We start from the raw sequence: 15,924 nt of genomic DNA on the forward strand, positions 1-15,924 counted from the left end.
CAACCCCACCCTCCCCCTTGTCTGTTTTCAGAATTGGCCATTGTGAATGACAGCTAGGTGGTATTTTCTTGGGAAGGCAGCCATTCTGTGGCCTCATGAAAACCTCAAGGCGTGGTCATCAGACAATTCTGAGTTCAAAACCAGGCTGTGTAACCATGAGGGCAATTTTCCATCTGCCAGGCAGGTACCATGGATGTAGGTCAAATGCTGTAAGGTCAGAAGAAGGCTGTGGGGAAAGATGAAGATTAGCTTCTGTCTGACACCAACCATGTGGCTAGTGCCACCTTTTCCAGTTACCTTCCAACTGTCCAACTTACGTTTCACGTACAGGCGGCCTATCACCTTGGCCGTGCCGTATCGGTTGGATACTTCACACACATAGCTGCCTGAGTCTGAGGGGCGGCTGTTCTCAATGAGCAGCCCCGTCACTGTCTTCTGGAACCTCCCAGAAAGTTCCAGGGGCATGTTGTCCTTCAGCCAGCGGTAGTCTGGCTCGGGGTGCCCAAGCGCTTTGCAAGGCAGCTCCACACGCTGCCCCGCCATGGCTTTGCGGTGATCAAACCCATCCAGGATGGATGGGGCTGAGTTCGCTGGGTCTGCAGAAGACAAATGAAACTATCAAAGGCCAAGGATGGGGAGTATGTGCGACCACTGAGAACCACACATGGGCTTTCACACAGCATTCCTGTACCTCCTGTCCACTGTGGCCACAGATCTCTAAATCAGACAGACAGACAGATCTATCCTGTTCATAACTCACAAAAGCCTGAACCCTTGTCAGAGCTCTGGCTGATGATTCTTGCTTTGTAGAAAATACGCGGAGTCAGCGTGCTCTGACAGGAGTTGTCAGTGCAGCCAAGAAGGGGGTTATCTTGTGATAATGGAACATGTCACACAGCTCCTCTCAACAATGGCAAAGAGAGCTGTTAAATTAGCAAAATTCATTTCACAAGATAAAGGGGTTTAGTACAATATTTCTTTATTCATTTTTAGATGTTTTAGACTTATTTACTTTTGGTTAGCAGTATTAACTGTACATATATTGGGCATTTGGTATAATATTTCAATACATGTATGCAGTTGGTATTGATCAAATCCAGGCCTCTTTCCATCTTCTAGTAATCACTAGTCTAGTTCAGTTTGACTGTGTTGTGTAAGAGTGACATATGGATGGGAACACAAGGTACTTGTCTTTCCCTGCCTGGCTGGTTTTACTTCACTTCACATCCCCACTTTTGTTCATGAGCGGCAAGTAATGAGGTTTCATTTCTCTGCACAGCTCAAGCACACCATGATGTGTACGCCACATTTTCCTTGTCTCTTTTAAATCTGTTAATGGCTGAAGTTTATTTCACATCTAAGCTAATATAGAAAGTTCTAGATCAATGTGGCCATGCCAGGATCTCTGTCACATGCCAATGTCGTTTCCTTTGGGTCTATATGCACAATAATGGGAAAGCTGGATCACACAGCAAATCTGATTTTAGCTTTGCAAAGACTTCCCATGTTGTTCTCTGTGGTGGGCACACTAATTTACATTCTCACAGCAGGAGGGGAGAGAGTTCTTATTTCTCTACACTCTTTCTATCTGGAAGAAAATACTTGCCAACTATTCATCTGACAAAGGATCAATGTCCAGCATAGATAAGGAACTACGGAAAACGAACAAACAAACAAAAACCACTTGAAGTATTTTTAAAATCCAAATAATAATCAATTTAAAAGTGAAGAGATGTTTATCAAAAGGAAAAAATACTAAGTGACAACAGGTATCTATCAATAGCCAACAGCAGATCAGGCAGTAGTGAAATTCCATCTCACTTAGAAAGGCCGGTAAAAGAAAATATTCCCTCTCCTAACAACCGAGGCCCTGGCTGGGCTCAAAGTTCCAAGAAATCATCTAGGTGTACAGTTTCCAAAGATGGCAAAAGAAAGCAGCTGACCCTAACCCCAGACACCCAGCAGTTACAAAAATAGACAATGTACTGTGTCCCCAATATCCTTCCCCGACAGTATCAAAACCAGCTTATCCTGAAAAACAACTTACTTCCCCCACTCTGCCCCTAAGGAAACCCTGCCACCTTCTTTACTCTTAGCTACAAACCCCATTCCGATCATGTCCTACACATTCTCTCCCACCCTGGTCATGGTATGTCTAGGCCTTGAAGTCCCGGAGTCTAGAACAAGCACCCACAAAGTTTGACCCTAGAGACAGAAAGGTGATTAGGGAAGAGGGGACAACTCCCCTGTTTTGTGTACCTATTACCTCAGAATTGAAATATTTCCTTCAGGAGGGAGGTGGGATGCTTCCAAGATTCAGGAAGTTCATGAAACTTACAGGACTTACGAAGCTCATGAAAAAGTCCCAGAAAGACTAAATAAAAGGAGAAAGTAAGGGGACCCTGAGCACTGGGAGAGAAGCTGCAGTCTTTCCTGTTCCAGATTCCAGCATGTTTATTTCAAGTATCCCCCAAGTCTCACTGTCCTGAGTCAGCCTGGCCCCTGGCTCTGGAATGTGGGAAGGACAAAACAGCAAACAGCCAAGGGTATTAATCATTGCACCACTGAGAACAGATAGAAGGCAAACTACTTCCAACCTAGGTCACTATTACTTATCCCATAATATAAAAGTGCCTGCAGTGGGAATGAGAAGCCAGACGTTCAGGCATGGGAAGCTCGGCCATGGAGAGAAAGCTCAATAACAACTCCAGCTGATGCCTCAACTTTCCCAGTTGGCTTCTGCTGAATGATGTGAGTACCCAATCTAATGACGTCATCTTTATCTATTGCTATTTGCTCTTTCCCCCGGAAGCCTTGTTAGAGGAGGCATTCTGCTATCCCTAGAACTCTCTCAACTAGGAGCTAGAGCCAACTAACCAAAGAGGGTTTCCCTACTAGACTTTTTGCTGCGTGTTTATACACCCCTGGTTTAATATACCTTTGTCTGTGCTCTCCATCAGACCACTCTAGTCATGCCTGCTGGGTGTGAGCATCTGCTTTGATGCTTAATTGCTATCTTCTGCTTCTCTCTACTCACCTCTTGTTTTTTCTTTTACTTTTGCTTGCTACCTGAGTATCAAACTCACAATTCAAAACACAAAGCACCACGGTCATAAGCCATTCCAGACTGCACGGAACAGAGGGCAAGGCTCATCCTGGCTTAGGTGACAGAAGGATTTCAGTCTGGGGGTACACAGCTGTAGAGTGCACAGTGGCACCTTTTCACACCACCGCAGAACAGGAAATGGAGAGTAGACTGGAAGATGAGGCAGGCTCTGACTGCAAAGGCCAGGCCTGAGACCTTAGTGCCCTACTTCAGCCTCCCGAGATCCACCTCTTAAACATTTCCCTCCTATATCCCAGGGAACAAGTGTCCAAAACATAAGCCTACAGTTGACTTCTGAAAACTACAACATTCTGCTCCTGGACCTCAGAGGCTCATGGCCATCCCACAATACAAGATGAATTTAGTGCAACTTTAAGAGTCTCCCTAAGTCTCACAGCCCCAACATGGTTCAAATGTTCAGTGCTTCTCCAGAAACTGAAGGCAATGTCTTCACTGTGAGCCTCTGTAAGCATTGTACCTCAAAAGCGGAAGACAGAGACTAGCAAGTTAAGACAGGACCAAAACCCCTCCAAATTCCAGTATGGTAAACACCAAATCCTGTGGTTCTCTGGCCTGTATCCAAGGCGAGAGCTCAAATAGCCTTGCACAACTCTGCTGCTGTAGCCTTGGCCTCCTGCATCACACATGACTTCCTTCTGGGGCCAGTTCAACCCAGCACCTGCAGCTTCCCTAGGAAGATCTCCCACATTCCTGGCATCTCCGACACTCTGGAGACTCACTGCAATGGGAGCGTCACCTTCCCACCTTCAGGCGTGGTCTGCTCAGGTGCTTCTGCAGGGAATCTGACCACACTACACACTGTCTGGCTTTCCAAGCTTTCCTTAAAAATCTTGGTGTAAATCTCTATGCTCTCCTGACTCCTGTACCTGAAAAAAGTAGGGCTGACACCATGTTCTGATGCCTACTTAAGGAGTAGCCATGACCATGTCCACAGCAGCCTCTGAGTGCCTAGGTGGCTGACCTGAAAAGAACTCTTCAAAGTCCTGAAAAGAGCTTTGTCCCAGCAGGGCCTTTGTGACTAGTACGCCTGGAAGCAGGCTGGGGCTGGCTGTGTCCCTCAACGAAAAACAAAAACATATAAATATGTAAGACAAGGGCACAGAACACGCCTTCCAAAACTGAAAATCATTTCAGTCAAAAGAAGGTACAGCCTCCTAAACTGTGAAATGAGTTGGAATATTTGTGTTTGTATTGCTATGTGGATGCTGGCTTAAAAGACACTTGTGACCTATAAAATATGTCGAGGCAAAAGCTGCAGGTTTCCACTTAGTTACAAATCCTTCCGTTTGGGATAAGACATCAAGAACTAACAGAGGGGTAGCACAAAGAAAGCGGCAGCCCTGGGAGCACGCTCTCACCTGATACGAACAGTCTCGCGCTGTTACTTTGTCTTGTCTCCCCCGTGTATCTGTGCCGCGTGATGCAGCGGTAGTTGTACAGTCCATCTTCGTTCTGTACATCTTTAATATACAAGGCTCCCGTGGATGTGATGAGAAATCTAGATCCTGAAACAGAGAGAAACAAGGGCTTTGTGAAAACGGGGTAGAAACAGACCCCTAACAGCTTAGCACCTGTAGATTAGTGTGTCTCTCCGCCCTCATCAGAAAAGCTTCATTCCGCAGTAGACATGGTTAACACAGAGGCCCACAAGACAAGGGGCAGAGAATGAGACTTCAGGATGTTCATCCGTAAAAGAAACACATACTCCTCACCCCTCCCTGATAGCTGAGGGGTCTTGCAGAAGAGGGGGCATCCTGTAAGAGCCAGAGGCACTGGATGGCTACAAGGAAACAGTATCTCTGGATGTAGCAGGGCAGATGCAGGAAAGCTGTGACAGCATGAATAAAACCTGGTCAAGCTCAAACCAGACCAAATCCCAGCACAGAGGGGGAGCTGGGCACAAAGTCCCGCTTCCAACTGAGGAGCTACTGGCGACTGGCTGGGAGAGGGAGGGTCAGTTTTCTTTAAGAGGGCAGCCCCTTGTAACTCAATCACTTTGTAGGGGAAGACCATACATCCAAGGATGTACGGGCAGCACAAATTGGATTTGAAGTTTGAAAAGTATAATAGAACACAAAGTTTGGTGGGTAGGAAAATGATTGGATCTGGGAGGATTTGGAGGTGGGAGGAGTATGATCAAAATACATTGTTTGAGATTCTTAAAGAATTAGTAGAAAAAAATTAAAAGTAAATTGAAAAAAACTTGACCACATCAACAAAGTCCTCTGAGAATTATTTATTCACTCAAAGACTCTTCTCACAATGATTAAAAGCTGTTATGTATTTCCTTAAGGGTCCAGTCTGTTTCAGCTTTTCAATCAGAGTAAGCTGGGATGTTTTCTTTATTATATTATGTACATACTGTCTAGACAATTTTGCTTTATTTTCTTCAAAAGAAAGCAACAAGAAATCTTTTACCTTCTGTTGTGTGTCATTGTACGGCAAGTACTACAAGTACCTCTTATTGATATACACTGTGCAGAACAGAAACATGTTTTCTTTTCCAACATATTTTACATGGTTGTATAATGCTCCAATAACCCCTTCTTTTGAAGTGCAATGACAGACAAGAGGACAAAGAGGAAACATGCAGATTCTGTCATCTTCTGAGCATGGAACATTTCCCTGAGAATTGGCAGGCCATCATCTGGGAAGACATACGTGGATGGCCATCTGTGACGGCTCTTTAGCAGGGGAGGAGTGAGTCCATGGTGGCAGGACCAGTGCTGCACTGGTCCTGGGCATGCTCCCACTGCACTGCTAACATGGCACATGAAGAAGACTCATAGGAAATTATTTCAGGAGAACTGGAATCTTCTATTGCTGTGAACACTTTCTGAAAAGTTTAGAGAACGGAGAAGGAGCTGACCTAGTTCGTCTTTGATGACCTCTCCTTTGCCACTACTCACTGAATTCCATCTTGAAATTGATCAACATTTAAAAACTGAAAACAAGGTAGAAGAATAGAGGCTTTTCATCATCAGAGAGCATGAAAGCCTCTGGCTTCTGGGTCATCTCAACTTCAAGGTGTGTGGAACCCTTAGGGGACAATGGGAACTGAGCAAAGCCCTGTGATGCATTGTCTCCATGGTGTCAAGGACCCCTCTATTGTTCCCTGGCTTTCTGCTGCACCCTGCTTGCTGCTTTATACCAGAGGCTCTTGAGTCACATGTAAAGATGGTTTGTTCATACTCTTACATGGGTTATAAACTTCTTTTGACATAAGCAAATATGCAAACATGGATTATTAGAGGCAATAAAATATGGCACCCCTTCACACACACAGACACACAGACACACAAACACACAGACACACACACACACACACACACACACACACACACACACACACACACACACACCTTGACTCTTGAGAACTGCCTGGTAACACAATTGCCCAAAGGCAAATTTTACAGTTAACATTATTTTTTGGTGTAGGTTACAGGGACAGACTATAGAGTTCTAATGGAAATATTTCTCAGCTATAGTTTTTAATTTTTGGAATGTCAGACACTCAGCAAACCAAAGTCACCAGGATAATGGCAGTGAGCGGTCTTTGACTTTGAGGTTGTCACTGTGAACATCAGTGATGGCTGGGCTGCACTATCTTGGTATCATGGGATGTCTGAGAAACACCTCTGGCTTCTCAACATATACTAAGTGGTCCCTGAGCTCTTCAGTGCCTAAGCCCCTGGACCTGATCTCCATCGCTCTTCTGCTTCTTGCTTCTCTGACTGTTGCCTGTTACTGTTGCTTGGGTTACCACTATCCCTGTCCTCACATGTGTGTGATGTGTTTAGTGTCCAGAGTGAAGGAACAGGTGTACAGTTATGACTCTGAACAGGCTGTAGGGAGTTCTTGAGCCACCTTGCAGTCACTTAATGTGAGCGTTATTCTAGGGCCACTAAAATACGTCTGTGACAAAGCCCTCGTCCAGCTGGTCTGCCTAGATGTATCAAATGGGTTGGTGGGGGTATTTCTATCTAGAGATACAGGATTATCTCAGAAACTGGACATTTGCATAGTAGTGGCACTGCGGGACCCCTTAGGATGGGGGTTCTACATCCATGTGCCTCCCTTTTGTGGTGCTGAGGGGTGGAAAGCCCACAGGACAATGAAGCTAAGCCATGGTCTGGTCCAGTTGCACCAAAGGCACAGATTAAAACAGCAAATGCACAAGAGCTCTGTTTTAATGCAGTATGGGTAGTAGAAAGCCTCAGGTTTAACAACTGAGCTGCAAAAAGCTGGTGTGTATTGAGCTGAGGGCCCAGCAGCATGCTCATCCCTTGAGTTAACAACCATCTGAGCTCCAGGAATGCAAAGTAGCATACGTAACAGCCATATCATCAAGGAGCTTCTATCCTAAACAGCCTTGAGTCTTAGGATTAAAAATACGAAGAATGGGAGAAAAGAAGTTGGAATTTATCCCCAAGCTTGTATGTTTCCTTTACAACAGTCTAAATGTTTAACTACAGCCAGTATGCTATCTAGTATTAATTGATATGCTCACTCTATTTGGCTAATTTGGATCAGTTTCTAATAAATAATCAATTTGAAAGTTCTTTTTTTCACCATTGTATGAGGTGGACCAAGCTTCTTTACTTTGAGAGATCTCTTAGGGTTGCAGAGAAAACCCAGAGTCCAGAATCCAATAGATATGAACACTAAGCTATCTTGTCACTTTCCTGCCATGTGGTGGCATTCAAGACATTCAACTCTCTAGACTTTGGTCTGTTCTTCTAAGACAGACAGGAGATCAGTTCTACTATTGAAGGTTGGCTGATGATACAGATGTCAGGCAGACACCTCAATTTCCAGGTGAGAGCAGGTGGTCATAAGGTATTATATATCCTGAAGTAACTATGAGAGGGTAAGCTTCAAACAGCTTATCATAAAGAAGGCTATGCATATGATATATATGTAAATGAGCTCATTTTAATCATTTCACAATTTGTACACATATACATACAAAAGATTATGCCTCATAAATATGTGCAACTATGATTTGTTAACTAAAATACTATTGATAAGAATAAGTAAAAATAAACAGGATCATTCTGATCTGATAGGCACTGATCAACATTTGTATCCAAGTTGTCCCCATGAACACTGACACAAACATGGTATGGTTCATTTTTTAAAGATTTTTTTTATTTAACGTATAACTTTCACCTCCATTCTTATTAGCTCTGTGAGAGTTTTGAGTTTCATACACGATGATTGGCCTTGCAAGACATGCTCACTGGTGTAACAGTGGCACAGACAACACAGGAGTACTGAACCACTTTCTGATTGGATTTAAGCCCAACACCACAAACAAAACCCAAACCTGATATCTTATCAGGGTCAAGGACATATGGCTAGGTAGATCATAGGAAGAACCTAGTACTATTTATTGTACTGCTACATGGACACAATATTAAACTGACTCCTAATGACTCATTATTCCCTTAGATCAATACACATCTTGCCCATCATCTGAGAAAATTCTGTTTTCAGTAGATAGTGACTAACACTGAGACCACGACTTTCCAGGGCACAGAGAATAAGAGACTACAGAATCTCAGCCCTAAAGGGAATGTGTATGCCACCCTCACCCTCAAAGGCTCAGGGATCATTGTAGAAGAGGGAGCTGAGTGCAAGACCTAAAGGTGGTGGGTGACTACTAGAAGGTGTCTCACTTAGCAGGGCCGCTGCACATAGGGTCTCACAGGAGTTCATTGTTATGGTTTCAATCACAAGAGGCAAACTCACTAGAAAAGTCTAACCGTAGAAATGACATGGAAGAGACTTATACCACAGTTCTGCCATTTGACCACAAGTACAGCTCAGCAAAGTGATGCCCTAGTATGCATGAAGTCCTGGTTTTTGATCCTCAGCACCACGAATGTACATGTGTATGTATATAGTGTAATGGATGTGTTTAAGTTCACATATGTATGTATTTCTATCTCTTGGTGTCAACATGGTGAAATGTGTGCCAACCCCATGAGCCAGTTTTATATGACCTGGCTATGTTTTCTGGGGTAATGAAAGATATAACATGTCCAAGAACATCTTCATACATCCCAGTGACAGGCTGTGGGTCAGGAGAGTCACATAGACATCTGTTAGACATTGAATGCATATCCATCTAAATTGCATACAGAGACACTCTAAGCTACTGTGTGATAGTACTTGGAGGTAATGGTTTGAGAAAGTAATTAGGTTATATGAGAGCATGTGGGTGGGGCCCTGAAATGGGGTTTGTGCCCTCATATGAAGAGGAAGTAAAGCAAGCTCATCCTCTCTGTGGTGAGAAGACACAGTGAGGAAGCAGCTACCTACAAGCCAGAAAGGAGTGTTCAATAAATGATTCATTAGACACCCTCCAAAACTGTGAAATAAGAATTATATAACTGTTATTTAAGCCATTTATTTAGTGCAATTTTATCACAACAGCTGTCTTCAGAAGTCTTTGCATCTGTCCAGAGGAATCGTGGTGGGAACTCAGGGACTTTCTGATGTCATTGTCATGTTGCTTCAACTGTCAGACATGATATGTACCATTTGAACATGAGGTACATGTCAAGGAGTCCTGAAAATTAGTTATTCTGCATCCGTCATAGTGCAGCCAATAGCAGGGCTCTCTTTTCCACCCTCTAGAGTAGTTTTTGATCCATCTGCATGCCTGCTTTACACTGCATGATGTGTGTCTAGAGATACTCAGTGCTAGGCCTGCTTCTCCAGCTCATTTCCCACTCAACATTCAGGATTTTTGCAATCATAAAGACAGAGAATTGACATCTCTAGATGTTGTGATGGAGTTCTACCACATCAAGTCACCCCTAGGAGTCAAGATGGAGTCCCATCACACCAGGTCATATGTGCTACCTATGAAGGACTGTACTGTGACCATATCCTGTAGACTCTCCTCTATTCCTCCCTCTCCTATCAGGCCTGAAACTCTCCCCTTCTTTCACTTGCTCTCCTCAGAATCTTGGAGCCCCACGCTCCCTAGATGCCTCCTTTTGTATACTCCTAGTCTCAGCTCCTACATTAAGTTTTTAGCAGTGTTGTTCACATTCTCTGTGCCCAAGACCTCTCCTTACCCAGGCTGAGCTTTATCATATATTGATGGGAATTAATGTTGTTCATACATATGACTCTGGTTCAGTGTCCTTCTCTTCCACTCAGAATAGCAAGGCATCATTGCATGTTGTTCAACTTCTTATCCCCATTACCCAGAACAGCATGTGGTTATACCATCCAAGAGTATTTGTTAAATAGATATCCACGTAAAGCAATCTGTCATCATTGCTGCATTTAAAACTCTTTCCTAGGCTCAGGAACAGCTCAGTAGTGAAGAGCTTGCCAGACAACCATGAGGAGTACTGTTTGGATCTCTAGAATCCACACCAAGCAGGTGTGGTGGCAGCCTTAATCCTAGCACTCAGAAAGCAGAGACAGGGCATCCCAGGGCAGGCTGACTAGCTTGAGTAGCCAGAATCAACAACCACCAGATTCAGAAAGAGACCCTGTCTCAGAAAATAAAGTGGGAAGTGGTCAAGGAAGACACTGAATATCCAACTTGAGTCTTCACACATATATGCACACACATACCCGTGCTCCAGGTTACATGTGTGCCTATTACATGTAAACAGTCATACATCTATACATGCACAGCAATACAGATACACATGTAAAAACATCTTCTATTTGGTTTTAGGTAAAATGAGAGAAAGCTAACATATACCATTTTATAACCCAACATGATTATTTCCTCATGTACAATCCGCAAGAAAATACTTTGCCCCTCTCCTGGAATGATCTCAGTTTGTTACCTATAAGCAAGCCCATTTTAGAATTTGGATATTAATTATTCTTTCATTAGACTCTCTGGCTTTTTGCTGTGCAGCTGGGTTAGGTCTTCAATGAGGCTGGTACAATTTGCAGAAAGATTTTTAAAAGCATGCTTGATTTTTCTCTCCAAATCATTTCTTCAGTTTGCTTTCTTTATTCTTTGCTACTTCCGTCTGAACTGAGCCAATAATAATTAAAAGAGCAGATGGCTCTGCTAATCAGATGTTGCTTGGTAATGCCACATAAAGAACCTGTCTAGGCTTTGCCTGCCACCTCGCACCGACAGCTGCACCCCCAAATGACAGAACTTTCTCTAGGTTCCTCGAGACAGTTTGCACAGCAGCGTTAGGAAATCAGGGGACTGGAGTCAGAATCTAAGTTCTAAGTCTATATGGTTGGGAGCTGATCCTGGAAATGAATATGTAACTTTTTAGAAACGGGAACGCTCAAAGAGCATTAACTAAATTAGAAGGGGAAATAGGGTGACTTTCAAGCTTTCAGTTTCTCTTAGTTCAGATGTAGGTCAGAGAGGAATTAGACTCCCGGCAGGGCTCTTCTCTGCCCTCTGCTCTCTGTGTTAGAGACACCAGCAGGAGCTGCAGATGGGACCTCAGAGAACAGCCTGAAGACGATGGCTCCTTGAAGAACTGCATTGGCAGCTTCATCTGGGAGAGCTGAAGGAGGGGTGGATTAAGATGACTGGTATGGAGGTACGGCTAAAACATTCTTCATCTAACATTATATGCTGAAGTTCTCCAAATATGACCTTATTTGGAAACCAGGTCATTGTAGATGGGCTACTTGAGGATGAAGTCACACTGTGGTGAGAGAACCCTGATGCCCTGTGACTGGGATCCTCATAGGAAGTGACAATTCTGGCACAGAAATACCTGAGTACAACAGGAATCCTCATCACGGCAGAAGATACTATGTTCTCAGTGAGGGCCAGAAAAGACCTCCAGGTGGGTGAGGGGCTCTGTTGTAGAAGAGGTCCCTAGAGAACACGACTGACCGAAGCAGGCTGCACAGGAGCTGATCTGTGTGTGGAGGAGCAGCCTGTCTCAGAGACTGATGTTCAGAACACTCACATGAGGGAATAAGAAAGGAGGGCCAAGACAAGACCCAGCAAAGAAGGGGGCAGGAGACGAGGGCCCAAGGCAGTGACCAGGAGGCCACGGAAGAGAGACTTTGGAAAACACAGTGGCTACTGCAGCCTCAGCCCTGTGCTTTTCTACTGCATGACCTGGGATGTGCATAGAGCTTAGGGTCTGGCTTTCCTCATCTGCACCAGGGCTACGTCAGGGTGATGTTATCTTCTTTGAAGCATTGCTGCATGAAGTGAGAACTTGGAAGAAAGCCAGGCTGTGTCACCATCTATCTATGAAAGAATCTACTTCTATACTAATAATAACATTAAATAGCCAGCTTCAACAGCTATCAATGTACAAAGTAAGTGTAAAGAACACTCTAAACTATTCCCCAGAACAAAGTCAAAGACTAGGTTAAATGATAAGATGCCACATTCTAAGAACAGATGATCTGATATTATGAAAATGTCAATTTTCTGAAAATGAAAGAAAGCAATTGATCTTCCTCCCTTTCTAAACTGCATTGATTAAAATATGCTACTCCCACCAAGGAGATTAGAAAAATCAATAAGACATTTGAGAATACGTAATCTTGGTGGGGGTGAAGGGAAATGAACATATCTTATAGAGTATAAATTGGTGAAGCATTTCTTGGGACCAACTCATGTGATTATTTTTAGTCATAAGTATTGTACATACTTCAACCCAGTGGGTCCTCTACAAGACTCTGTCCAAAGTAAATCCTCAGACACAGCCACATATTAATAGATAGCACTGAACTATAGTGCCCTCTGACCCTTTAGAAACAGTAGAATGCTAACTGAGGGGTAACTGAGTAAAATAATTAATATGCTCAAACTCATAGTGATTAAAAGGACAGTAAGGTAGAGCTACCATAGTTCTGGAAAGATCTCCAAGGCAATCTAGAGTAAAAACAAAATGATACGTAAATCAGCATACTACATATGTATGTGTCTAAGCATAAAATTTGAATATGCAAATGAACACAGGTATTGAAGTAGCAGATATTTACTGAAGTGAGCTGGGAGAGGAGCAGAATACATTTTCTTTCTTATGCTCACACCCCATGCTCTCTTACACACTCTGGTAGCCTGCTCCTAGAGGAGTCTGTGGATATGGCGCATGGCACATGCAGACCAAAGCCCTGGTAGCTTAGAGACACAGGGTAATCAGGAAGGCTGGGATAGGCAAGGTGTATCAAAGGTGACTTGATTTCTCTTGCTTTCCAAGCTGGTCTACTGGTGGGTGCAGATGTAGCAGAGAGGAATGCCTCCAACATTCCTTTGACCTTTGTTATCCCTGCCCTCCAAACACCTAACTGGCCATGCTCCCACCTCTTTACCACCCATGGCTGCTTCACACCCTCCAACTTTGCACCGAACTGCAGTTAGCATCATGGTTCTTCAGTCACAATGTCAGCCACGACAGAGGCCTCAGGGAGCAGAGCCACCCTCTTGTTTCCCCTTGCTCTGCCCTTCCCCTCACACTCTGCATTGAATGACTGGATATTCAAGACACATAGATTCTGAGGTCCCCCCTCGCCTCCTCCCCGCCTCCGAAGAGGAGCAGGCATTCGAGTTCAGGCAGTGACCTCACCTTGCCACTATTCTTTGTTGTAATCTGTGCTGCTGAGGAAAGCGTCATCAAGGCAGCCAATGCACAGCACAGGCCGGGCTGCTTGGAAAAATCACTGCACTGGAAATAATGATATATTATAGTAGGGGGCATGTGGACGCCTAGGCTGGCTTCTAAGTCCAGAGTCCTCCAGCATAGACATGTTAAAACACTCTGAAAGCAATCTCACAAAGACATTTTCCTCCTGTAACTAAGATTTGCTCAGTGTACTTCTCCCACAGTTAAATGAGGCTCAATTACACACTGCTAATTTAAGCCTGCATACTGCATTCAACTGTGCACCTAATTACCCTGTTTAGTTTGTTAATGATCAGAGCTTCGCCTGTGCAGATCTTGGAGTCTACCATTAATCTTTACTCTAGTTAGATTTCTCGTGATTTTTTCCAGAATATATCCTTCGAAAAAAATTAGATTTTAAAGGGATTATTTAAGGATTAACAACAACAACATCAAAGATGCTCAAACAACTTACACAGTACTCATTCATTCATATGAGGAGGGGACGCTTGTCACTTGCTATGGGGCCACTCATGTCTGCGGGAAAATGTCTTAGTTGGAGACAAGAATAGCAATTAGACAAAGGAGAGAAAAGTGAACAGTGGTGGGTGCATAGGTGCATAAAAGAACTAAGAAATGAGCCAGAACAGAGTGAGTGCTTCCTCAAGAGGGAGAGGGGGCCAAGGGGGAGAAAGAGAGAGGAGGGAGAGAGAGAGGAGAGAGAGAGAGAGAGAGAGAGAGAGAGAGAGAGAGAGAGAGAGAGAGAGAGAGAGAGAGAAGAGGAGAGGAGAGAGAGGGAACAAGCAGAGGAGAGAGGGGAGAGAGATATGACTTGTGACTTGAAGGGTGTTTGGCAGGGTAGAAAATCCAAGGGCACTAGGGAGGCTAGACATGATCGAAGCATAATGCAGACAAGGGAGGGAATCCTATCCATCTGTATAATTATGCAGTCATCACAATTTTTAAAATAAATACTTCTAAAAAGTTAAATCTAGATAGCTATAACTATTAAAAGCAACATGTTCAAAAACGAACGAACAGTGGAAGGAACTGAAGGGAAGTGCAGAACCTCAGGGATGGCCTCTCCAGCACTCAACAAAACGAGTCACTGTCCATGTGCAGCCATGTTGGCCTCTTTCTGCTGCTGTGATAAAATACCAAGGCAAAAAACAGCTCAGGGGAGGAAGGGTTTATTCTGTTTACAGAGTGGATACAGTCCCTCATAGCAGTGGGAGCCTACCAACTGCCTGGCAGTCAGAAAGCAGAAGACAACAGGAAGGGCCATGCTGCACACCTCCAAAGCCCACCCCAGGGATTCACTTTCTGCAGTAAGGCTCCATCTCCTAAAGCTTCCATAGTCTTTCCAAACAGCATCACCATGGGTGGGGGCAGTTTTTCAATATGAGGGGGACATTTCACATTCAAACCACAATAAAGCCTGTGATGTGCTGGGAGAGCTGTTCTATCTACATGGCTCCTCAGTCTCCTCAATGCCACTGATTCATTCAGAGAAAAAGCCCCAAGGACCTGGCCTCCACCAATGTCCATCCAGCTGCCTCCAAAAGGATGCCTCATGTGATCTCTCCCTATTTAACACTTACTATCCTTCTTTCTGTAAATACAGGAAAACTGACCCATAGCTTAGAGTCTTTGGGAGATAATTGCATCAACCAGAAGTCAGTGTACTTGCATATATACATATATGGCTGGTTCTATTGACTTTACATTTCAAGGTAGCAATACAAATATTCTTTACACATACTTTGCTTTAGACAAACAGAGCTATTTAAAAGACAAAAAAGAAGTAGGAGTGTAGATGGGTTAGGTGATTGCAGGTAATCCTGAATGCAGTCCAAGAATGACCTGGCATTGGGAAGCCTTGCATCCATGTCTCTTCTGACACCAGGTAAGTAATACATTCTCAACATGGGAAAGGGGCAACTGTTGGTTGCCAGGAAGGAAAGATGGAACGATCCAAAAGGATGAGGCCATTAGAAAATATCCAGTTGTGTGCATGCCGTTCCAGAAGGCCAGGCCAGAGAGTGAGAAGAGCATATGGGAGACAAGTGGCTGAGGATGTGGAAGCCGCACCTCTGCCTTGATGGATGGGAGAAGAGTACCAAAAGCCCCAGGGTTTGGAGCCAGGGTGGAGGTAGGTGACTGCTATTTCCTGATGGTGAGACAAGAGGTAAAACACAATGAAACAGGTAAAAT

At 44.0% G+C, this 15,924-nt stretch overlaps 1 protein-coding gene across 4 annotated transcripts in view; it reads right to left on the bottom strand.

The window, feature by feature from the left end:
- The window catches only part of Dscam (DS cell adhesion molecule), a 611,935-nt gene that overhangs the window by 270,674 nt on the left and 325,337 nt on the right, over positions 1-15,924 (bottom strand). For all 4 annotated transcript variants that reach the window (XM_052741323.1, XM_052741322.1, XM_052741324.1 and 1 more), the window contains 2 exons: positions 4,486-4,632; positions 318-596 (listed from right to left, as the gene is read on the bottom strand). In XM_052741323.1, the coding sequence (XP_052597283.1) occupies positions 318-596; positions 4,486-4,632 (426 nt within the window). The remainder of the gene's footprint in view (positions 1-317; positions 597-4,485; positions 4,633-15,924) is intronic.

This window comes from Peromyscus californicus, unplaced genomic scaffold (genome assembly GCF_007827085.1).
Source record: "Peromyscus californicus insignis strain IS unplaced genomic scaffold, ASM782708v3 Scaffold_16__1_contigs__length_79575227, whole genome shotgun sequence".
Lineage (NCBI taxonomy): Eukaryota > Metazoa > Chordata > Mammalia > Rodentia > Cricetidae > Peromyscus > Peromyscus californicus.